The sequence below is a fragment of the Typopeltis vanoorti genome, chromosome 16 (assembly GCF_054136105.1).
Source record: "Typopeltis vanoorti isolate ZY-2024b chromosome 16, IOZ_Tvanoo_1.0, whole genome shotgun sequence".
Lineage (NCBI taxonomy): Eukaryota > Metazoa > Arthropoda > Arachnida > Uropygi > Thelyphonidae > Typopeltis > Typopeltis vanoorti.
This window is the reverse complement of record NC_143564.1, coordinates 63,255,802-63,282,450: the sequence shown is the minus strand read 5'-3', so window position 1 is coordinate 63,282,450 and position 26,649 is coordinate 63,255,802. Positions and strand designations below refer to the sequence as shown.

Here is a 26,649-nt window from a genome sequence, read left to right as displayed (position 1 = left end):
ATCTTTTTCCTGTTGCCATGGCATCAAACATCTGTTTTTTTTCACCCAGCCATTCTTTTAAATGTGTGTGACCATACATCTTAGATTAGCTCTGCCACACATTTTGAAATATTAATCGTGTCCAATTCCTTTCCACTGTCTTCATTTTTGATGTGATTCTGCCATTGATGCCATCTTTATGCTCCATAATTTTTTTTCAGAACTCTCAAATCACAGATATGAGATGTTCCTGCCTAATTTTGTAGTTTTCCTTTTCTGATTATCAGCTTTTTTCCTTTATCATTTCTAAACACAAGAGGTTACAAGACTTATTACACAGTAATGCTGTGTGTAGATAGGTGATGAAGGAGACAGAATGAATGTTTCATTTTTAAGAGCTGGGTTATAGTTATTGGGAAAATGGTACAGTGATGGCTTTTCCAAAGAACTTCACTTTTGTGGGTGGAATGTAAGAGAAGAATGAGAAATTGATACAGGAAGTTTGAAGCTGAGTTGAATATAGATGGTGACCGGCACTTGTATGTACTTACATGTCTGGTAAGTGGAAGAATGAAGATTGTGAAAGCAGGCAATTTCACCTGTCCTCTCTGGCTCTGCTTTCTGAATCCTTGGAGATATTTTATATGTCAGAAATACAGTCATGCTCGAACTATTTGTCATGGCTCTAACATCTGGGTCCAGATGATAGAGCCATGCAAGATCCATAATAGTAAAACAGAGTAGAGTATTTTATTTCAGGAAGCACAAAGGATGTTTACAGTAAAAATATTAACTTCCATGACCAGGTCTTGGAAAACTTTTTGCTGGTTAATCAGTAGGCAAATATCTCACTATCCTGTATTTGGTCATATAGAGTGCCATTGTCAACTAATATAATCACATGTTCACTTCCAACATAGTCAGTTTATATGCTTTTGTTTATGCAACCACTAATTTTTACCCTGCATAATTATCAGTATTGAACAAACATGTTAACTACATTTATATATTAGTGTTTTATATATCAGTATGAGACAGGGAGGAAAAAACTGTCAGTCTGCATTTTACTTATCTTATGGTTAGTGCCGCATGACTTAGTATTAAGCAAGTAATTGAGAAAACATATGGAATTGTTTTTTCACTTATCATTGGTTTCTCATGATGCAGTGGCAAGCATCTGAAAAAAAAAAAAAAAAAGAGATTATGTTTGGTAAGTAATTTTAGTAGCTTCTAGCAAAATGTTTTTTGCAAGGGGATAATGGATATGCTTTTAAAAAATGTAACTTGAAAGCATGAAAATAGTTTCCATATTTCTTTCTTTCTTATTGTTATTTATTTATTTATTTTCCTGCAATGAGATATGGATAGCTGCTGCTATTTCCCTTTCAGTCATTTCCAACTGTAGGTGGCCTTGTAGGCATTGCCCACAAAGTATTCCTGGTGAGATTTTTACATTGTAGTTCACCATTGCTTTCCCCAACCCCCTTTATCCGGGCTCGGGACCAGCATATGGCTGGGACATATTCGTGACTGTTATCAGTGTGTGTTCATGGGGCAGGTTTGCCTGTTCCAGGGGACAAAAAACCTAAGTTTCTGGGTGAAAAAACCCCTTACTCTTAAGTTAGTTAAGAGTAAGGTGAGTTAGCATGTCTCATACCTCCGTATGAGATGCGCTAACTCACCTTTCATCGAAAGAGACCAGATAAAGGTTCCTCACAGCAATTGGCTGAATTTGGACTTACTTCCATGATATTGGGTGGATGCCAGTTGAGTATAATTAAGTTGCAGAAATGATAAAGAACATCTGTTAGCTCAGGAGCACATCTGAGCTAACAGATCTTTTGAGCATAACATGCAGCACACCATCAGGATCAGAAGCCTTTTTGATATCCAGGATAGTGATATCTGGTTGTAATAAACTTGATTGATAAGTTATGTGTTCAATGGTGTAGTAGTGGAATAGCTATTGTTGTGTTCTATTGGACATTATGATTTTTATATTTGAAGACATTTGAAATTATATTTCTTTAAAACAGAACATTGTGTGAAAATCAGAAAAAAGTGGGCAAGGAATTTTTGAGATGTTATAGAATACCTAGGAAAAAAAAAAGCAACAGACAAGGCAGTAGTATTTAGTTGGTTAAAGCCTTTTAAAGATGGAGAAAATATGTGACAACACTTGATGTGGATCTGAAAATCCTTGCCAATGCAGAGTTTACCACAATGTTATAGTTACCAGCCCTGTAGGCCAAGTGGTTCGCATATCTGATATCTATCCATATTGATTGACAAGTTATGCATCCAGTGGTGTAGTAGTGGAATAGCTGTTGTTGGTTCAAATCCCATTGTGGGTGACATTTGTAATTGTCTTGAGATGAGGAGGTGAGAGATGAATTTCACTGCATGGTTCAAGACTACTGCCCCACTTAAGTGGAAAGGGGGGGGGGGCTGAAAGGTTTCATTAGTTTCTAGAGCAGTGCTTCCAGATTATGTAAAACACACACACACACACACACATATAAAACACCCTACTCACTCATGGTTCTAATGTGCTATAGGTTTACAACCTTTTCATGGGTGGAAATCACAAAAAAAAAAGTTCACATTAAAAATTAGCCAAGATGTGCATGGTGGGTCTCTTTGATCTCAGTGACAAGCAAAAAAAGGACAGACTTTTTTTGACTCTTGTTTGTGCATGATTTTTGCAAATCCTTATTTGTGCAAATCCATGATTTTTTTTTTATTGTTCAAAAACTATTTGTGAGGCATCTTGGATTAGACATTATAATGAGAATGAAACAGTAGTTATGTTTTTGAAACAAAAATGCACTTCCACCTAAAACATTTTGCACAGCACCTCACTTGATAGCACATTCTTTTTTTCTCAATCTCACAAGACATGATTTGGTAATATAGATTCATTGCTGAATCTGTATTACCAAATTCCTCTATCTGCCACTTGAGAATGTTCCCACATGGCAGATAGGGGAATGACCATAACCCCTAAATTAGGGATCCCAGATACATTGGAAAAAAATACAGGACACTTATGACTGAGGGATGCCAGTCTTACAAAATGATTCTAACTTTCCAAGTGTGTGCGTGGTAAGGTATGCACACACTTTACTAAGTATAAATAAACAAATAGTAAATCAGATTGTTTTGAAAACTGCTTGTTTTGAAATCAAATTGCTTTAAAAGATATTTTAAAGTCTGTATAATCACACTTCCTTTTCGCCATTTTCAACGTTCAACGAGGCCACAGGAAAATTGAAAAGCCATACATTTTAACAGTAGCCATACAGTAATTAATACTCAGCAAGCACCAACCTGTTTCTCTTGGAGCAAGCTTCTAAAATGGCGTGGGTCAAGTGGAAGTTCCTTGCCATTTAAAGCTGAGTCAATATCACGACACACGGCAAAATGTCAGTGCACATGCGCGCTATTCTAACGAACTTATCATTGTTGCAGTGTTGCCATCACTCGCCTTGAGAAAATAACAATGTGGCTACAGTTCCCTGTAATGACGGAGAGCAATATTTGTAATAGAATAGAAATTGTAACTCATCGATTTTGTTATTCAGTCTTGAACTCTAAAATACAGGACAAAAAGCTGCCCCGAAGAGTTTTCTCTGGACAACAGGACGCATTAGCCAAAAACAGGACATCCCATATTTTATGGGATGTCTGGGATCCCTACCCTAGATTGAATTTGACAGAGGCAATTCTGACAAATAATCATGTTGCAGATCATCAGCCATGGATGATCTGCAACAGTTGCCAGGAATATGGAGGAGTATGGCTAGCAATTCTGTCTCAGCCAAAACCTCACATACTCCCAGTAGGATAATGTGCTAAAATAAGCATTAGTTCTAGCATGACTGGAGAATGCTCTCTATAGGGGAAGTAACCGTAGAGTAGTACCCTTTGACAAGCCAGTTACAGCATTCTGCCAAACAGCTCCATGATTTGATACCGAAGCTTAAAGACAATACTACTACATTCAGAGGTGCTGATGTGACTGGCCCATAGCCAGAGGGGACAGGTGAAAAACTGGCTATATGGTCCTGAAGAAGACACTTTCACATCTCAAATGTAAATATCAGAAGACTGTATAAAACTGGCAATTGAGACTGCTTGAAGATCATGATGAACTCCTCTTATATGCCTTGCAGTATTACAAAAACTTATACCAAGCTAACCCAGCATCCATCGATTCCACTGTTATAATTTTCTTTGAAGTGAAAAGACTCACCAGCAATGCAGCATGAGACAGAACTTCCTATAATGATTCATGATTTGTCAACTGCCTGCAGCTCTTTACCAAAAGATAACTCTCCTTCCATAGATGGGCTCACCACTAAATATTACCAGTCCTTCTGGGAACAGCTTGGACCTATCCTCTACAGAATATATGTCAAAGTCATTACTAGTGGCTTCCCACCCACTTTGACATCTGTTATTAAACTAATCCCAAAGAAAGGAGATGCTACAAAATTAGGAAACTGGTGACCCATCTTAAACCCAAACTTAAACCCCGCTCTGAACAAAATAATAGATAGGCATCAGAGCTATTCTATCCCAGGCGATCCATCCACAAAAATCTGCATCTCATAAGGGATCTGATAAGCATAGCTAACAACATTGAAATAATGGATTTTGTAACACTAGATCAAGAAAAAGCTTTAGACTGTGTTGAACATCCCTACCTATTCAATCCCAATGGTTTGAACCCCTTTGGTTTTGGCTCAGGTATCATACAAGTCATTAAGATGTTATATGCTAATACACATTTTTGCATGAAAATAAACAACAGGCTCACCATGTCTGTACCATACAGTAGAGATATTAAACAAGGCTGTCTGCTTTCCAGTCCACTCTACACAGTTGTCATAGATCCCTTTTTGCATACAGTAAACATGTTGTTTAGATCATCCTGTACTAAACTTTCTTACCAAACCATAACCTTGACAGCATATGCTGCTGATGTTACAGTTATAACCTGCAAAGAAAAGGATTTCTGTAACATACAAACATCATACCAGTAATATCAAGCAGCCTCAGGAGCCAAACTAAATGCACATAAAACTACAGGACTGTGTCGAAAGTTTATTTTGCACTTGGTTAGACTATAATAAATTTAGTTTAATCCTTTATCCAAGTGTAAGCAAACAAAGTTTGTGCCTGAAAATATCTTCAGGACTGAGGAAAGGTAGTGCAACACCAGGCAACTCGAAGCAAAGGTGGACCAAGCTATCATCACTCCTATCTCAGTATCTCCCATAATGCAAAACACATCTCCTTGCTGATATGCACAATGTTATGCTTTAAGGGAAGGGCCCTACCCAGACCAGTTTCGACCTTTATATTACTGCGAAAGCAGTAATATACAGTTTCTATCTTTGACACACAAGACTAAATAGCACAACAATCTCACTGAGGGAACTGGCTGACCATCTCCTTGTAGACTTTAAACAAAAGATGAGAAGTTGTATCCTACATGAGCAGCATCACCACCACCACAGACAGAACAACAACAAATTGGTGGCTAATCTTTTACATTCCTGTGCCAATTTTTTCACGTGTGAGTTTAGATGAGCCATACAACTCTTGTATCCTTAAAAACTCCATGTAAATATATGTTAATATAGACATGATATATTGATTTGATATTATTAAATAAAATTTAATATTAAGATCATGTCTTTTATTATATGGGAAAGTGTTTTCACAAACAATGCACGACAGTTTTCCTGACAGATTTTACTATTACTATTATTACGGGCGACTCCAGTGAGTCCTTAGACTCATCGAGGGAGGCCCATCATGTCCACAGAACTATTCGACATTCTCACAGTATCTATCATACCTTACCTTGAACTCACTCACTGTCATAGCACCCACAACAGACTCTGACAACTTATTCCACTCATTTACCACTCTAAAAGTAAAGAACCCAGCTCAAACACCCTTGCTAACCACACTCTTGCCCAGCTTCCATAGATGTCCCCTAGTTCTCCCACCACCACCACCAGTTCTGATCTCAAAAATATCCTCTGAATTAATCCTATAGAAACCCTTTTGCAATTTGAATGTCTCAATCATATCTCCCCTTTTCTGCCTATCAACCAATTTCTGCAACCCACAAATCTTCAGCCTGTTCTCATAAGGTTCATTCCATAGACCTGCTATCATCTTGGTCACTCGCCTCTGGATCCTCTCAACCTCCTCCCCATCAAGAAGAAACCTAGGTGACCAAATCTGGGCACAGTAGTCGAGATGAGGTCTTATCAAGAACTCGTTTCCCCACTGCTTATTGAATTCATGCTTACTATCAACTTCTGTTTTTCTTTTGCACTGTGATAGGTAACCAAATGTAAAAACAATGCTTAATTTTTGAAAAAGTACAAAACTGCAAATGTTCACAAAGGACAAACAATGCACAACTCCGTAGTGCACAAGTTGCAATTGTTTGCCTCAGGATCAAACAAGTGAATGTGCCAAAGATGTGCACATTCACTTGTTTAGATAATTACCGAGTTTTAGCTTTTTTCTACAAATCGGTTTTGTTGTTTCTTTCGTTAATACTGGAAAAAGTCTAGGGTAGAGATGGTCAACCTATGGTGTACGTGCCAAAAGTGGCACAATGGATGATTAGAAGTGGCACATTAGACTCCAATGATAATAATAAAAAAGTCTGTTTAGACTTTTTTTCAAAAATAGGCTTAGTTTTTTATTATTATCATTAGAGTCTAATGTGCCACTTCTAATCATCCTATGGTGCATGTGCCACTTTTGGCACATGCACCATAGGATGATTAGAAGTGGCACATTAGACTCCAATAGGTTATAGGTTAACCAATAACCTATGGTGATTGGTTAACCATCTCTGCCCGACTTTTTCCAAAAAGACTAGAATCCACAGAATTAACTCCTGGCTAAGCAGGGCGACTGCATCAGTTTACTTTCCAACATAGAACTAACCTCATTGCTCCCCTTTCTTCCCCAATAAAAAGGAAAAAGAAAGAGTTTTTGTGCTGTTTAACAGTATGAATAATGATCATACTGTTACTTGCATGTAAATATGTTATATTGTATATAGCAACTGTTATTCTCATGTAAGTTGTAGTACCATGTTATAACTGTTATTTGTATGCAAATGATATCATTTTATAAGAACTGTTATTCTTATGTAATTTGCAATAGTATCTTAATCAATGGACATCAGTGGTGCACCCAGAGGGGGGGGGGGGGCTTCCCCCAAAAGAAAAAAAGGTTAAAAAACCACTAGAAAATATTCCAAAAATCTTTTCCTAATTAAAATTCATTTTTTTAAATTTTTTATTTATGTTGTGTCGTGTCTTCTATTTCTATACTATTTATGAATTTGTGATCATTGCAGATGCTCAGTCATAGGTCGTATGCAGTCATAGCCCCCCTCCCGAAAGAAAAAGGTTAAAAAAACACTAGAAAATCTTCCAAAAATCTTTTCCTAATTAAAATTCTTTTTTTTATTTTTATTTTTATTTATGTTGTGTCTTGTCTTCTATTTCTATACTACTTATGAATTAGCGATCGCTCCAGATGCTCAGTCATAGGTTGTATGTGATGCGTAGTGTGTATTCTCAAATTGTCTACTTAACTTCCCCCTCAAGATTAAATCCTGAGTGTGCCACTGATGAACATGTAAACTCTTTGCCTGCCTACAGAGAATCAGAGCTGGTTAATCCTTGTACATAAGATTGCTACTTTTAATTAAAAAAAAACTATATCTATTGATATATCTTTGAGTGTAATAATGCCAAAGGTGAAGAGCCAAGAAATGTACATGGGAATATAAAATACTGAGAGAAAAAAAAAAAAAAAAAAGCTAAAAATGAAGGAAAAAAAAGAATAATCTGTAGTATCCATACTGCTATGTATACTGCAGATTCTTTTTTTTTTTTTCATTATTAGCCTTTTTCTTGTATGTAGTATGTAGGTGCAACCTACATACTTATAATGTAGAGTAGTGATGGTCATCTCCATCTAGCAGCTGACGTGCACACTACTCAGTTCAATGTTATCCCACTAGAGTGCATGCACGAGAAACCTCCATAAATGAAGCTTTCTGTGAGTTAGCATGTCGTGAGTTCCCGCTGACTCCAGATCCTAGTAGAAGTTTCGAGAACACCAACGAGTATATGTACCCAACATCTGCATAAGTTAGTTAGCTTTTCTGAGTTATAATGAAGTTCAATTAACTTCACCGTCTAATTTCTACCCTAAGGGTGAAAACATAGTGTAGCCTCGCCCAAAGCAAGGCACAAAAGCATTGACTATTCAATCATCCTCTCAACCATCATATTGAGCATCAACTTCATGTATAGTGGAGCATCAACTGAAGACTATCAACAGTCTTGTTTTGCCCACAAATGTATGTTTGACTGAAGATTCCCCTTTATTTTTCGTATATATTATATTCTATTGTGAGTTATATGCTTGGCTGGCAATATTATAACATCAATTTGCTTAAATGACTAGTAGTATTTAAATTAGTTGCAATTACATTCCAAAATTTATCCAAAACATATTTATTATGATGGCTTTTATGACATTTGTTCCATATCGGAGAATAGTGCAAGATTTCTCTAATCTATCTTGTTCAGGCACTTTTACTCATTTTTGGCTGAGGCTTAAGAATTCTTTCATTTTCTTGAACAAAGCGTAAATATTGTTTGTTATTGCTCTTTTGTAGACACAGAATGTCAGGTGCCAACACAGAAATCTAGGAGGAGGCTCAGATTTTGACTTTCTAGGGGCCAATTAATCTGGCACTGGTGATTTGATATGTAGTTTAAACAAAGGAACCTTCAACATTGTCTTGGGGAACCTCTTCTCAAATTCTCACTCAGTTAAACAGCATATTAAAAAGTCAATGTAGATTTTTAGTATTGATCGATTGCTAGTTTTAAAAGGAAAAATTCTCTTGGTGACATTCTTTTAAAGCTGCATATGCAAATCACAGCAGTTCAGTAGTCGCTTGCTTGTCACAGAGGCAAGTAAGTAGCTATATTTGGTCATTTTTAACAAAATTACCAAATGAGATGATTAAAAATATGGTGTGAGGCTATCATCATGAGACGTCAGCGAAATCCCATCAGGACACGCTTACCTTCCTGCTGGTGTGTCTTCATGCATGGATTTAGTATATTTCTTTGTGACCGTAAAGATACTTTGGTGACAAGATGAAATATTAGTGTAATAATTTAATAGCTAAATAAATGTAATTAGTTAATTCTTATCCTATGAAGTGTGTTCTCCTCTAAATATCAACATCAGTGATAATATCGCATCGTATTGGAAAGCTAGCTATGTTTAAAAGTTGCCAAAGAGAATGAAGATGGCAAAACAGTTTTGGAGTATTTGAAAAAGCTTTGAAATGGAGGCAGGAGTACTACAGAAAGAATCACTAGTAATAAAGATCCTGTTAAAAGTGAAGATAAGAATATTATGACTCTCTTGTTAATTAAAGTAATCCTTTGTTATTTGCAAGAGTTACATTCTCAAGAAATGTCACATATATGGTAACTGCAAACAGCATATTTAATGCCCTTAGTAAAATGGAAGCTATATTTTAAAATGTAAAATGAGAAAAATATTTGCTATATGTACAGGGTGTTCGGGATAAATTTGACAGTTTCGTAAGGAAAAAGAAAATCTTCTTTGTATCTATTAAATTTAATGAATTGACAAAAAAACATTACAGGCAGAGTTAATTACAATACTATCAACAAGATTTACTCAAAATAACCACCATTAGCATCGATCACAGCTTCAATTCTGCTTCGGAACCTCGAACAAGCTGATGCTACAGTCTCCCTGGGAAGGGCCGCAAAAACTGTTTTAATTTTATCCATTAACTGGGCTTTTGTATTACTGGAAGTGCGATTGGTGTCTTTTTCAACTGCGCCCCATACAAAATAATCCATGGGGTTAAGGTCTGGGGAGTTTGGAGGCCAAACATTTGGACTGGTGAAGTCGTAGAAATTTTCAGACAACCATTTTTGACTTTTCCCAGAGGTGTGGCAAGGGGCCGAATCCTGCTGCCATACATACGGCCTACCATTGGCTACCCTTGTTATCCAGGGCTTGACTACAGTTAGCAACTCCACGAACAAAGCCCGAATTCCAATGCCAGGGTTCTTCAATACCTGTTCCTGCAGATTTGCGAGGAATTCTGCTGTACGAACGCAATCAGATCGTCTGCTAGGGATCTTTCTTCTTGCTACATCCTCGTAGTCACCATTGCAAGTCTCTAGTTCATTCCTGATTGTTTTTACTGTATTCAGGGAGCATTGGGCAGCAGTCGTAATATCCTTATTTTGATGGCGGGCACGAATCATCATGATACAAGTTATTCTCTTCCATGATTCAGGTGGGTTCCAGCTATCCATCCTTTCTGACATCTTGTATATGAATGAAGAAGGGTCCAAACTTTTAAATGAAGAGAAGTGTGTGTTAATACATGTAACTTACGGAAAAATATAATTAATTATAAATATGTCAAATTTATCCCGAACACCCTGTATAGCAATATATATATATATATATATATATATATATATATATATGTGATTTTAAAGTATAGAAATGTTTTAAAATCACGTGGGATATGTGAGTTGTCAAGCAGCATAATCTAAAATTATAACCGATTAACTATGCGTTCCATTAGCTGTTAATGCCTGTTATTTGAAGAGACAAAATAGCTTTTGATGAATGTTTGTTTCTCTTTCTTTTCAAGTTCTTGGTGAATTTTTTTATGAGGTACAACGATCACGTTTGCTTTTATCGTTTATTACAATCCAACTCAAGAAGAGGAAAAAAAACGCAAAGATTCCTCTCTTCAATGGTTTGGGAGAATTGTTGATAGTAAATTGTTTATGAAATATTAATTGGCATTAGATTGTCATAGGGATTTGGTCTACATAAGCCCAAATTTAAGGATGTTGATTACGAATGAGGTTTTGTTTTGAAACAGAGCAATTTTATGGTGATGCTTGTTGACTTCTCTTTTTTTTTGAAAAGTGCATGTGTATATGACATGTATATATTGCGGCAGCAGTATACCACATTGGTGGAACTGACTGTACTCCAGGAGATTGATGAGGCCAGTGATTTGGGAGTGTTCGTGGATAGGGAGCTGAAGTTTAGAGAGCACATTGCAAAAGTGGCTCAATCAGCTCATCAGATCACTTGGTTACTGAAGATCACTTGGTTATATTAACGTATAATTTGACATAACGTATAATTTGACAAAACACGTTGCAAATAAGGATGGCACCTGTGCGAAGGAAAATGGCGGCCAGTAATGAAGGTTCGCCATCGTTATCAAAGAACGGTAGCATAAAAGAAATGAGTCAGTGTACTAGCTGTGAAATGTACGCTTTGCGGAGTGCGGTCGGAGTGTGGTTAGATGATAATAAAGGATTGAATGTGTGTAGAAAATGTAGGGAGAATGAGGAATTGAAGTGTATTTCGGATCGTGAGTGTGATATTTTTGTCAACCTTCAGAATGAAGGAAATAGGGATATGACAAGAAACGGCAAGATTGTACATGAAAATTGTGAGAGTGTGAATGTAGAAAGTGTGAATGATAGTATAAATGGTTTCTCAGAGAACAAAAAAGATGAGATAGATGCATTGAATGAGATCGCGTTGTTGAATAGTGCGATAGAAAGAGCAAAACAGCAGCTAGAGTGCATGAACAAAAGTAGACTGAATGAACCAACCAATAATAAAAGGTATGACAGGAAAAATAGACGTATGAATGTGAACATGAACAAAATGAAGGATAGAGTGCTGTATGGAGACTCGTTAGTACGAGGTGTGTTAGTAGAGGATTTGACAAAATCGTACCAACCTGGTGCGACCATAAAGGACGTAACTGCGTCTATTAGAGAGCAGAAGGAAAGGGTGAAAGAAATGATTGTTGTGGCAGGTACAAATGATTTGAAAGGAGATAAAATGGAAATGATAGAAGACCTGAATGAATTGTTTGAGGTAGCAAAAGAAAAGAGTGAGAGAGTTAGAATGATGAGTCTTTTGCCACGGTATGACAGTGAAATGTTTAAAAGGAGGGCTATAATTGCGAATGACTTTATGCGTGGGTTATGTATGACGAGTGGTGTGGAATTTATGGATGTGTGGAGTGAGTTTGATGGGCGAAAGGATCTATATAAGATGGATGGCTTGCATTTGAATGGTTACGGTGTAAGAAGACTTGAGAAAGTGTTGCTGAATGTAGTGGATGTGCAAATTCAGGGAAACTAGATTTGTTAGGGGGGGAGTAGAGATACAGTCCTTATGGAGGCAGTTGAATGTAAGAATGAATATAATATGCCAGAGCAAATAAGGACAACAAATCTGAGTGGGATAGTTAATATAAGGCATCAAGGTAGGGTTGGGGCTAATGGGTGTCTTAAATTCATGTACACTAATACTAGGAGTATTAGGAACAAGAAGGAAGAGTTTTTGGCCATGGTTGGCACTTCCAGACCACAGGGTATAGGTATTAGTGAAACATGGCTGACTGTAGATGATATAACTAGTGGGATTGAATGTGATGGGTATAGTGTGTTCAGGAATGACAGAGAGAATAAAATGGGGGGAGGAGTATTGCTGATGATAGCTGATGAGCTCCAGCCAAGGAGAATAGAAGTTGAATTGCAGGATAGGGAAAAGAGCACATTTGAGGCCATTTGGTGTGAGATTGTGGCTAGCAGAACTAAATATACAATTGGGTGCTGCTATAGACCAGGTGATGGAAAAGATGGTGGTGACAGTATGCACAAGCAAATAGAAGAAATGGGTGGAAGGAGGGTGATTATTATGGGAGATTTCAACTATGGTCGCATTGATTGGAGTGAAGAGAGGACACACGGGAGGAAGGAACTGGATTTTATGCGGTTATTAAGGGATAACTATCTGCGACAGCATGTAATGGAAAATACTAGGGGTCAGAGAGTGCTTGACCTAGTAATTACATCTGAGGATTTGGCTGTAACAAATATGACCACATTGCCACCAATCGGTGAGAGTGATCATAGGGTCTTAACTTGGGAGGTGGCTAAAGGTGTAGAATTTTCAATTAAGACAGGGTACATGTGGAATTATCGGGCTGGAAAGTATGACAAGCTTAGGAGTTTGATTGGTTCAGTGCCATGGCATGTACAACTGCAAGGACTAGAAGTTGATAGTGCATGGGAGGTAGTTAAGAAGTGCTTGCATGAAGCAATGGCTGACTGTATACCTAGAGTCCGAATAATAAATCAAGTAGGGGTTAAATGGATGAATAACACCATTAAGCTTGAGTTGCAAAAAAAGAAACAACTATGGAGGGAATTTAAGGAGAAGGGTGACCGGCAGGCACATGAACGGTATAAAGTGCAGGCCAGAAGGGTGATGAGTGTGGTAAGAAAAGCAAAAAAGGATTAAGAAAGAACATTGGCCATGCAGGCTAAAGAGAATCCTAAACAGTTTTTTAGATATGTAGCAAGTAAAAGGAAAAATGTACATGGCAGATTGATTTTAAAGAATGCTGATGGTAGGGAGGTAACTGAATCAGTTGAGATAGTTGAGTTACTGAGTGAGCACTTTGCAAAAGTATATCATCCAGGTGGTGACATTGCAGAAACGAATAAACCAGTAGATTATACGGGAATTGTGGTTAATGAAGTGGAGGTGAGTAGTCTATTGCATAACCTCAATGTCAATACATCTGTGGGATTGGATGGTATACCAGCTCGTGTTGTACGAGAAGCAGCTAAAGAATTGTCAGTACCCTTGACCATTTTGTTTAATTTGAGTCTCGGGTCTGGGTTAGTCCCGAGCGGGTGGAAAGAGGGGAAAATAGTTCCACTGCATAAAGGTGGTTCCAAGACTGCTGTTGTAAATTACCGACCGATTAGCATATCAGGAATCATTGTCAAGGTCTTAGAGAAATTAGTCAAGAAAAGAATACAGGATTGGATAGATGAAAATGGGATATTGTATGGGGGACAACATGGTTTTGTGAAGGGTAGATCATGCCTCAGTAACTTGCTCACGTTTTATAACACAGTGACGGCTGAACTGGATAGGTGTAATGGGTTTCCAGTGATACTACTGGACCTTGCCAAGGCCTTTGATAGGATACCACATGGAACCCTAATCAGTAAACTGGAGCAGATGGGTATAGATATAGGGTTGGTGAGATGGATAAGAGGGTGGTTGAAGGAGAGATATCAAAGAGTGGTTTATTCAGGAGTGGAGTCTAAAAGACGTCTTGTGACTAGTGGAGTGCCACAGGGCTCTGTTCTTGGACCACTGCTTTTCAATTTGTTCATCAATGATATTGGAAAGGATCTGAGAGGAACTGTTCATTTGTTTGCTGATGATGCAAAGTTGGGTAGAGCAATAGTGAATCCATATGATGTCAAAATTTTGCAGGATGATTTGGATGGATTGGAAGATAAGGAGAATGGATGTCAGTTTAATTTGGCAAAGTGTAAGGTTATGCATTTTGAGGTGAAAAGAATAGCAGCAGTATACCACATTGGTGGAACTGTACTCCAGGAGATTGACGAGGCCAGGGATTTGTGAGTGTTGGTGGACAGGGAGTTGAAGTTTTGGGGGCACATTGCAAAAGTGGCTAAATCAGCTCATCAGATCACTTGGTTACTGGAGAATACTTTGACGAGCAGAGACAAGCAAGTTATTGTTCCTCTTTATTGAGCCTTGATAAGACCCCATCTTGACTACTGTGCCCAGATCTGGGTGCCAGGATTTCTTCTTGATGGGGAGGAAGTAGAGAGGATCCAGAGGCGAGTGACCAAGATGATAGCTGGTCTATGGAATGAATCTTTTGAGAACAGGTTGAAGATCTGTGGGTTGCAGAAATTGGTTGATAAGCAGAAGAGGGGTGATATGATTGAGACATTCAAATTACTGAAGGGTTTTTACAAGATTAATTCAGAGCAAATTTTTTAGAACTGGTCTGGTGGTGAGAGAACTAGGGGACATCCATGGAAACTGGGCAAGAGTGTGGTTAGCAAGGGTACTAGAGCTAGGTTTTTTGTTTGGAGAGTGGTGAATGAGTGGAATAAGCTGCCAGTGTCTGTTGTGGGTGCCATGACTGGCAGCTTAGTTCAAAGCAAAGTATGATAGATACTGTGTGGATGCTGAATAGTTGTTATGGACATGATGTTTAGGTCCTCCCTTGATGAGTCTAAGGACTCCTTGGAGTTGCCCATAATAATAATAATGTATTTCTTATTTCCTTTCAGTATTCCATGAAATAATATAAGGTATTCATATAGGCATTTATCTTACAATAGGCCGAAAAAATTCCAGTTCCAGGTGTGGTAGTGGTGCACCTCTCAGTACATCACCTGATATTTCACAGGAGATGTCCTTTTCTGTTCAAGAAGGAGACACATCATCATTACTTGAAAGAGAACTTGAAGATGTACTTGTTATTCCATTAAGTGGACATGATTCTGATTGCCCAGGAATGCTTAGTGAAGAAAAAGTATGGTTTTTTTTTTCCGTAACTTATATCATATTATTCTTTTGATTCATTTTGACTTTTTGTGTAATTTTTTAATTGTTAGTATATTTTGAAAATTCAGTACATTTATTACATAAGTGGATATTAGATCCAGCATTATTTCAAAGCCAAATGTAGAAACTATGAAAGTTCCATGAGTTAACCAAAGAGCTTGTAGGAATACATTCCTCAGCATCCCTGAGTTGCCTTAGTGTGGACTACTTAAAAGACATTTGGTACTGTCCAGGTATCTTTATCTTCATCTTTTATTAGTCCATTTTTGATAAGGTTTCATTGGCCTGACAGGTGTTTCAAACTGGTTACTCTCATTCAGTGTTAAGGAACTTGAAATGTCTCACAAATGTATTTTTCGTAAGCAAACTCTCGGTCGGTGTGTAAAAGTAATTATTAAAATAAAGAGCCAAAGGCTTCAGTTCGGCAATGTAAAATTATATAAGTAAAGTGGATATTAGATCCAGCATTATTTCAAAGTCAAATGTAGAAAGAATGAAAGTTTTTGTAAGTTAACCAGAGAGTTTGTTGGAATACATTCCTTAGCATCCTTGAGTTGCCTTAGTGTGGACTACTTAAAAGACACATAGGCGTTGCCCAGGCATCTATATATTCACCTTTTATTAGTCCATTTTTGATAAAGTTTCACTTGCCTGACAGCTGTTTCTTCTACATTTGGCTTTAAAATAATGTTGGATCTAATATCCACTTTCCTTATGTAATTTTACATCGGTGAAAACTGAAGCCTTTTGGCTCTTTATTTTAATAATTATTAAAATAAATTACTTTTATACACCGACCAAATATTTGCTTAAAAAATTACATTTCTCAAGACATTTCAAGTTCCTTAGTATTGAACAAGAGTTTTTGCTCTCTTAAGGTTTCTGTCTGGTCTCTGAAGTTCAAAACAGCTTGACGTCAGAAACCTTATCAAAACAAAAATGGACTAATAAAAGGTGAATATATAGACGCATGGGAAGTGTAAGTGTTTATGCCTTTTAACTAGTCCACACTAACGCAAATCGGGGATGCTGAGGAATATATTCCCACAAGCTCTGGTTAACTTATGAAACTTTCATAGTTTCAACATTCAGCTTTGAAATAATGCTGGATCTAATATCCACTTTGCTTATGTAATTTTACATCACCGAACTGAAATCTTTTGGCTCTTTATTTTAATAATTATCAGTTCATGGAAGTTTTTTCATTTGGCTGTGCTCTAATTATATATGGGGTTTTATCCTTTATCCAAGTGTTAGCAAACAAAGTTTGTGCCTGAAGTACTTTCAGGACTGAGGCAACTCATAGTAAATGTGATAAGTTCTCATCACTTGTTAAGGGAAGGGCCACTATCCAGATCGGTTTCGACCTTTATTGTGGAGTCAGAGGTAGTGATACTAAGGTGGAAGTAATGGAGAAGTCATATTTACCTGTATGAGTTGCCAAAGGGTGTCACACCCTATTATTAAAATTCTCTGGATTAGAGATAAGTTTATGGAAGTTTTTTCACTTGGCTATGCTACTAATTATATATTGGGTTTTATCTTTTATGTAAGTGTTAGCAAACAAAGTTTGCACCCGAAGTACTTTCAGGACTGGGGCAACTCGTGGTAAAGGTGATATAAGTTCTCATATAGGTAATATATGACTTCTCCATTACTTCTACCTTAGTATCACCATTTGGAGCTGGCTCACACTGATGAGACCACAATGAAGGTCGAAACTGTTCTGGGTAGTGGCCCTTCCCTTAATGCATAGCATTATACATGTCCGCAAGGTGATGCGCTTTGCATTTTGGGAGATACTAAGGCAAGTGATGAGAACTTATACCACCTTTACCATGAGTTGCCTCATTCCTGAAAGAATTTCAGACACAAACTTTGTTTTCTAACACTAGGATAAAGGATAAAACCCAATATATAATTAGTAATTATCAGTTCATTTATGAATTTCATACACTGATAAATTTGAAATAATTTTAGAAATAAGTTCAAAATATTTGTATGCTTTTTTTTTTTAATGTGTGTGTGTGTGTGTGTTTTGCATTTCTTTTAAAACTATATGTACATATGTATGCATGCACACAGGATGTATATAAAGTCCTTATGCAGTTTGAAATTTTTATTAACTTCATTTCTGTTTAAGATATCAGCAATTCACAAAGTGCACCATAGAGGGAATTCATTCAAGATTTAACATATTTCATTGTAGGAATGTTAACTTTCAACATATTAGCCAGTGAGTTAGCTGATCTTATGGATAAGGTTTTTCTCCCAGGAATTGAGATTTTCATCACTATCATTTTGAATACAAAGCAGAGCATGATTTTGAATAACTGAGAAATGAGTTTGGCAGTTGTTTTTGTTATCACATTTGTTATCCTAGCATGAAGATCATTTAGAGAGAGAGAGAAAGAGAGAGAGAGGGGCTTTGTTGAGTAAATCAGTTTGAATATGTTTCCACAGGAAAAGAATTTTTTTTCTTTTCTTGTGGAGACATTCTTTTCCTGTTTTCCTCACTCCCCAGAAATTCTGTTCTGGGGAGTGAGGTGGCCTCAGTGTTGGCTTACCTCTTCTGATCCATCTATCCTGAAAACCTTAAAGTGGCAAGGTTCTCCATCCTGCTTGAAAGATAATACTTTTAATAAGTCTTGATCACCTCAGTTCAGGAGTGAGATAATTCTGCAAAGATATATATGCCTTGCCATTCTGAACTGTTCCTTCAAAAAAATAACGGATCAGTTATATTTGATTTTTCCTAAAACACAACAGATGTTCACTTTAGGAAAACTAAACTAAAAATCACTGGACAAATTGTTAGCAGAGGTTAACAATTTGTTAACCTATGGCAAAACAGCTAACTTGACGGCCAAAATTTAATATTGCGTGGAAGTAGTCTTTAAGCAACTGATGGACTAGAATCATTGATGCTCACTAATGTAATTTTATTTTGAGAATATTGTGAATTGTTGTTCTAGGAATACCTAGCTTCAGTGAAACCTATCTTGCAGATTTTCATCGACTATGTGTAAAAGCTTGTTCTACAGAAAACAGTATTATACTTCACCTAGTTTTTTAGTTCATGTTTATCATTAATAAAATCAGTCACATTACATTTTTTCATCCACTTTATGATTAAATTTCTGTGTGACACTTCCTTGTTGTAATGAGGAAGTGCTACACAGAAATTTTCTTCTGTTCGCCAATGCTTCAGCTCAAATTGCCAAAGAACTCATTTGACCTTTTCTTTAATCGAAATTATTCAGTAAAGTGTAGACATGGAAAATAAAAGAAATTAGAAAAAATTAATCATTATCAATTTTAAATTCAAACTGCACAATGATTTTATGTTATGCACAACAAGAGCAAACATAGTGTAAATACTGTTTTCATAATGATTTTTTAAAACTGTAGCTTCCCATATATGGGGATATGTGGGGAGGAAAATATTCCTCTCCTCATAACCCAATGTCATGGTTCAGCAGAAACTGGCTGGAGGCAGAAGTTTTATGGTATGGAATTTTTCATGAGAATTACATGCAAAGACCTATGTATCCAACTATTGACCAATCAGTATCTTAGGAGTGGTGGTGAAGATTTTGGAAAAATTGATTAGGGCTCACATTCAGAAATTGGTTGACAGTGAATCTCTACTTTGCAATGAACAACATGAGTTTACTAATGGAAAGTCATGTTTTAGCGATTTGCTCACTTCTATAATAATGTTACCATTGAACTAGACAAGGGGAATGGATGTACTATGGCAAGGGTGGCCAGAGTTTTTGCAGCAAGAGACATAGTTACCTACCAGAAATTGTTAAGAGCCACAAATTTACTTTTTGGAACATTTTTAAGGGCAACATCAAAAGCTTCCTTAATATCAATTAAGGAAGCTTTTGATGCCACGAGTACTATCTTTTAATGCTATTAAAAATTAATTTAATAATTCTTCTCGCGTCACTCCATCCTCAAGAACGAAACGAATAAAAATCGCTAATTGTGGTTGGTCTGTAATGTCAGTTGATTCTTTTGTATCTTTTTAAATTTTCTGACAAGGTAATATAAATATAACCACATTGCCGGCAATGTAGTTAATTGAAAAAATAAATTAAAAACAATAGAAAATTAAGAAAAATTTTAAATATTTTTTATTTGTCAATTGAGCTGCAATAAAATTTAAGAAGAGCCACATGCGGCTCGTGAGCTGCAGTTTGGCCACCATGGTACTATGATATTCTTAAATTTTGCAAGGCTTTTGACAAAATACAGCATGGAAGACTGTTGCATAAATTGGAGAATATGGATTTGAATTGTAAAATATCAGCATGGATAAGAGGATGGCTGACTGACAGATATCAAAAAGTGGTATATGGGAAGATGTGAGTCTGCAAGATTTAAGGTGTACCACAAGGATTAGTCCTTAGTCCACTGTTATTTAATCTGTACATTAATGATATTGGGAAGGCTCTGACAAGCGACATACAGCTATTTGCTGATGATGCAAAGATAGGTAGGGTAATCAGGAATGCTGCTTATTAAGCAGTACTTGCAGAATGATTTGAATAGGCTAGAATTGTGGGCATGGGAAAATGGGTGTCAGTTTGATGTCAGTAAATCTAAAGTCATTCACTTTGGCATGATTAATATCCAATGTCGTATTATATTGGTGGGATTTTAAGCTTGAAGAAACTGATGCGGCTAGGGATCTTGGAGTGTTAATAGATAAGAAGTTGAAGTTTAGGGGCCATGTGGCAAAGATTGCAAATACAACTCAAAAGATAATTGCAATGCTGAAACGAACGCTCACATGTAAAGATAAGGATATCAATTTGCCTCTTTACAAGGCCTTGATAAGACCTCACTTGGACTATTGTGTGCAGGTCTGGTCTCCTGGTTTCTGTTGTCATTCTGATACAGTAGAGAGAATGCAAAGCAGAGTGTTAAAAAAATGATATCAGGATTGTGTAATACTGATTATGAAGACAAATTAAGAATTTGTAGATTGCAGCCACTAGCAACAGGAGAAAGAGGGGTGATATGATTGAGACTTACAAACTACTGAAAGGGTCATACAGGATTTCAGTTGGAATTTTTCATTTTATGGAGTGTGGGGAAAGGATGCAAGTGCATCCATAGAAGCTGAGAATGAATGGCACTAAGTGGGAGTAGGGGCTAGATTTTTCTCTCATAGGGTAGTGTGTGATTGCAATGGATTGCCATTGGATGTTGTGTGTGCAAGCAGTATGAATGAATTCAAGAATAAGTGATAGCTGGTGTGTGAGTATGTGGCCTCCCTTGATGAGTCTCTTACTCCCTGAAGGTCTCTCTTAATAATAATACTAATAATAATATGCTTTATAAATTATTTTGAATTTAAAGTGGTGGAATGTAAAAATGAGACAAGGGTGCATGCTATCTCCATTCATCATCCTTATGAATAATCTTATACAGGAAAGTGACATTAAACTTGATATGAAAATCAGAGATTTTGAATTCAGTGCTTTACTTCATGCAGATGATATTACACACTAAAGACATCCAGTACAAGCCTTTAGGGCTTTTAATTAAATTGGATAACAGCCAAAACTAATATAACTAATTTGGTGAAAATCAGCAATAAAAAGATAAAGTGCTGTGAAAATAGGCAGGAAATAAAGGGAAAACATAATCTGCATTATCAGTGGAGAAATATAGTTACCTTGTTTTCTATACACCAACTATAGAAAGCAAGTGCTAATTACAGTACACACAGTTAATATAGTGAATCTGCTTGAAGCCAGAAACATAGCCTTGTTATAAGACAAGGTGTGCTGTTGTGAATTTTGAAATTTCTAGAACTTATTATCAGTCATTATTATCTCCCATATAATAAGTAATAATTAAGTCAGAAGACTCATCATGGGAAACCCATGGTGATACCTTCACACTCCATTCCCATGAAAGAAAAGAATTTGCCAGAAATAAAACAGATGAGAGTAACATAACAAAGGAAATCACCAGAAATAAAACAAAAGAAATTTCAAGAAATCATTATTAATCAATATTATTATTATATGTTGACTTACCATAAAATTTTTTTATCAAACCAGGACATTTTTGAGAGTTTGCTCAAAACAGAAAGTAACGCCTTCTACACTAAGTACTTGTGATTCAAAAGGCTAAATAACGGAGTGGTTAACAAAAAACAACATTTCGTAGTAATAATTTTTAATTACTCTTAACTGAACATAACTTATTATTAAAAAGTTATTAATATTTATCACTAGCATGAACTTTCTTTAAAATTCTTTGTTATTTTTAATCGCGTTGAAAAATTCACTACAATTTAGTTCACTATTAAGTTTGCAGTGCAATACAGCTTTTACTGTTGATTCAGCCATTCTACCTCTGTCTTCAGACCATATGTTATTCATTATTGAGAATATTCTTTCAACAGGTGAAGATGTGCCTGGCAGGCTGAAAATGTATTCTATAATTTGGAAAAGATTGGGCAATGAAATGTTCTTTTCTTTGAAATGAATGGTTGTATCCATTTTTCTTCGCAATTTGTATTTTTCAAAATGTCATAGTTTGCCAACCAAAAAGCTTTTGCAATCACCACTTCATCAAACAGTTCATCCATGTTTATTGCATTATTTGCAAGAGTTTCATTAATTTTTTCACCTGAAGCTTCAATTTCCGACCAAGTTAATTCATTGTTGTTTATCCAAGTAAAAGATTCTGCTCCACCAAAACTGTTTTCCCAAAGCTCAATGTAAGAAAGACATCGGTCATAAAATTTTGTAAACTCTTGTAGTATTGTATTAATACTTCCATTATTTTCCAGTATTCTAAAAAACTTTTTTTGCTTCTTGAGGTATAAATTTATTATCACGCCTTTCCTCAAGATTTGTTTTTAATTTTCTAAGTTCAATGACAATATCTGTTGCACTTGCTTTTGTACTTTCCATAATCAAGATAGATTTGTTAAACAATTTGAGTTGCCCATGCACAAACCACAAATACATTTCACCACAATCATTATCAAAGAACTGTTTTATCATCACCGGACAGTGTTCTTGTGAAATAAAATATGATTTCGGTCCCTCATAGATTTCATGTATTCTGTCAATAGCTGGAAGTAGCGAAAGAAAACGGGTGTTGCCATGTTGAAGAACCTTTTTATTCTCTACATCTACAAATTCACAGAACGCTTTTACTTGAGTGACTCGAACCGTATAAATGTGGAAATATTTATAAATTTTGACTACTAAAGCTTCTATTTCAATAAGTAGAACATCAACTGCAGTTTGAAGACAGTTGTGAATGATGTGAGCACTGCAACCAATGCCCGCAATATTTCTTCCTAGTTCCTTCTTCAATCGACTGTAAATATTGTTTTCTCCTCTCTGTTTTACACCCCCAAAATTGGTATTGCAGTTATCTCCACAAAATCCAATAATTTTTTTGTTATATTATGAGTTTTCATAACTGACATTAAATGGTTTGTCAGTATTTCTGCAGTTTCACCAGGAACTGATTGAAAGTCTAAAAGTTTAACACTTACTTCACAGTCTGGTGCAAAATACCGCACAACACATGGCACAGTTTTAATTTCTTTCCTGTTGGAAGAATCAACTGATATTGCCACAAAATTTGTTTTGTTTAAATCTTCACAAAGTTGCTGAAACAAAAGTGGCTCAATCACATTAACAATGACAGCTTTACATTTTGTTCTACCCAGTCTAAACTTTGTTTCAAAAAGCTTTGATATCAATTTACAATCAGCAGACTTAAAGCTGAGATTGTGAATAGCAACATGAAATGCAAAAATTGCTTCTTTAGCAGCTATTAAAAATTCTTTGTCACTTGGATTGGCACCTTTAAAATATGACAATATCTTTGAGGAAGTTCCTGCCGCTGCTAGACTAGCCTTATGTTTCGCACATGTCAAGTGATTTTTTATGTCTGAACGCCCATCATGAGCCACAGAAAATTCTGAAGAGCACTGTTCACATTTCACTTTGTCAATATGACCACAATCTTTTTTCAAAAATGGATAATCCTTTTTTTAATTCATCCATAAACACACAGTTTCTTTTTGGCATTTTGGGGTTAAATTAATTTAATGAAGTAAAAAAAAAATCACAAACAACACACTGAAAAGAAACACCGACTCGCAATCTAAACTCAACTAAGATTGCGCATGCTCAACAATGACTTGCGACTCAGCGTACAGGCCAGAGTCAAAGTGGGGTATTCTATTCGTGTTGCCTAATCACCATTTTCCGAGGCTGCACTTTTTGTACTGCGTGTATGTTCTGCACTTTTAAATTTTTACTAAATAACCGGGACAAAATGACAAACTGGCTGGGACCAGACCTTCAAACCGGGACGTATGGTAAGCCTAATTATATGGGTATATTTATGTAGTCAGAAGACTCACCATGGGAGACTCATGCTAACCATTATTAACAGAATATATATCCCACCACTCATTAAACTCATTCACTGACAAAGCAGTAACAATACCTCTGGCAATCCATTTCACTTGCCACTTTCCAAGCAAAAAAAAAAAATAATAATAATGATAATATCTAGTCTGCACACCTCTTTGGTTAGTAAGGGTGTGTAGACTAAATAAGACTCTTACAGACAGTTTCGATTGGTGATTCCTTGTTTTCTCCCTATATTTCTTCTTACGTTGAAAAATTTCTTTTGTGTTAATCTTATAGAACCCTTTTAGTAACTTATAAGTTTCTATCACATTCTCTCTCTTCTGCATGTCATCTTAACTGCAACCTATACACCTTCAGTCTATTTTCATAGAGTACATTCCATAGTAAAAAAGTCTATGCTCAGTAGTGAAAATGCAGTCAAATCATAGCCTTATAAAGAAGGATACTAACCTCTTTACAAGTCAGTTTCTTTAACAGTCAAATAATTCTTTGACTGTTGATATCTATGCCTTCTGAAGTGCAGCTCCCTGTCCACCATCAACTCCATATCCCTAGCCTTATCAGTTTCCTGCAATCCAATATCATAGGTGTAATTCATGGTACGTAATCTTTCATCATGAAGTGAATGACATAATCTTTCATCTTGAAGATTACATATTGCAACATTAAATTGACAAACATCATCCTTTACCCACAGTTCCAATTTATTTAAATCATCCTGCAGGATATCTATATCACCATTATAGATATCCTGCCTTAAATCATTCCCTATATAATTAATATACAAATTATACATAGTGAAAAATTCTTTTGGATTTTCTTTGGCCTGCTTAGCTAATGTCTCTCATAATCTGATTTAGCCATTCTGACCATAGTAGTCACCTTTCTTGCCTTCACTTTGTACTGCTCATGAGTATGATGATCATCTTTTCTTTATATTCCTTACACATTGCATTAAAAAATTTTTTTAAATTTTAATTTTAATTTTTTTTTTACAGCTTCTGTTTTATATCACTATCCATCCATTTAACCCTCACTTGGTTTATTCTCCTGGCTCTGGGTATGCAGTCTGATACATATTCTTATGGCTCAGGAGAACATTTCTTTTGGAGAATGTCAATAGCCAAAAGAGTAGTTTTTATTATTTTTTTAAGTGCCTCTGTAGTGCAAGTGGAAAAGCAGCAGAACGTTGTGCCCTTCGATTGGAAAAGACCTTTGTTCAATTCTCATTCCAATGAGAGGAATCTTTATATAGGCTTTTCATTTGAAGGTTAGTTAGCCAATATCATATGGAGGTAGCAGGATTTTTCATCCAGTGTACAGGCAAATTGGTCATGAGAAAAATTTGCATAATTGTTCTCATGACACAATTTATATACAAAATGCTACTGTTGGTAGTGATAGGTGGTAAATGTCATTTGTGTATTGTTGGAGAATTAAGCAGCAGGCAAACTGATGTGGCCTCCTTATGGTTCTTCAAACTATACAATGTTCTTTTTTTTTTTATCGGATTTATTTATTGGATCACGTATTAACAAAACCAGAGATCAATATACTTAAAAAAGGTTTCAATTTTCCGATAACACCTTATAATGTCCCTAAAGTGGATATCATTTGTAATATAGAAAAGGCAGTCTTGTCGTTACCGGAACCCATAGCTAATGATATTAGATTAAAAAGTAGTATTCATCCTGTCATCTTCCAGAACTCCTAACAAAAACATCACTACTCTGGAAAAAAGAACATTGTATAGTTTGAAGAAAAAGAAAGACATTATCATATTGAAGGCAGATAAGGGAAATTCAGCAGTGATTTTAAACACCAGTGATTACGAAGATAAGATTAACAGCTTATTGTTGGATACATCAACCTACCGTGTCCTGGTCACAGACCCAACACTAAAGAACCACAATGATACCAACGATTTAATACGTCACATGGTGAACTGGTCTAAAGACTTAAAATGAAGATTGAAATCCATGCATCCACTAACACCAAGACTATATGGCACTCCTAAGGTACATAAAAATGGAACACCACTACGCCCAATTGTGGATGGAATCAATTTGCCAACTTATCTGTTATCTAAACACCTGGCAAGCCTCCTCAAACCACACACATCCATAATTTGGATACTTATATACGAAATTCGCAACATTTCGTTGAGGAACTGAACAACATCTCTATCTCCAATACAGATTTACTCGCCAGTCTGGATGTTAGATCTCTATTCACTAACATCCCTGTGGAGGAAGTCATCAACATTTTAGGAAGTTTGCTCCCACAAGACATTACTTCTGTGTTCCGTCATTGTTTAACATCAAACTTTTTCTTATGGAATAAAACAATATATCAGCAATTGACTGGCCTTGCAATGGGTAGCCCCCTCTCTCCATCTTGTGCTGATCTCTTTATGGAGGATTTTGAAAGTAAAATCTTAACTCAAACAGACCCTAAACCCACAGTATGGTGGAGATACATTGACGATATCTTTATCAATAAGTTTTAAAAGAGGTATACCGTGAGTAGACATATCGATACAAAATTAATAGCGGAAAAAACTCACATACAAAGATTATTTAATAGTATAATTTTCTCCTGTGTGTCACAGGCATCTTCAGTACATTAAGCTCAAATTAAACAATAACTGACA

At 36.1% G+C, this 26,649-nt stretch overlaps 1 protein-coding gene across 3 annotated transcripts in view; it reads left to right on the top strand.

The window, feature by feature from the left end:
• Positions 1-26,649, top strand: part of Gapvd1 (GTPase activating protein and VPS9 domains 1) — a 475,307-nt gene that overhangs the window by 116,530 nt on the left and 332,128 nt on the right. For all 3 annotated transcript variants that reach the window (XM_090406248.1, XM_090406249.1, XM_090406247.1), the window contains one exon: positions 15,336-15,529. In XM_090406248.1, the coding sequence (XP_090262374.1) occupies positions 15,336-15,529 (194 nt within the window). The remainder of the gene's footprint in view (positions 1-15,335; positions 15,530-26,649) is intronic.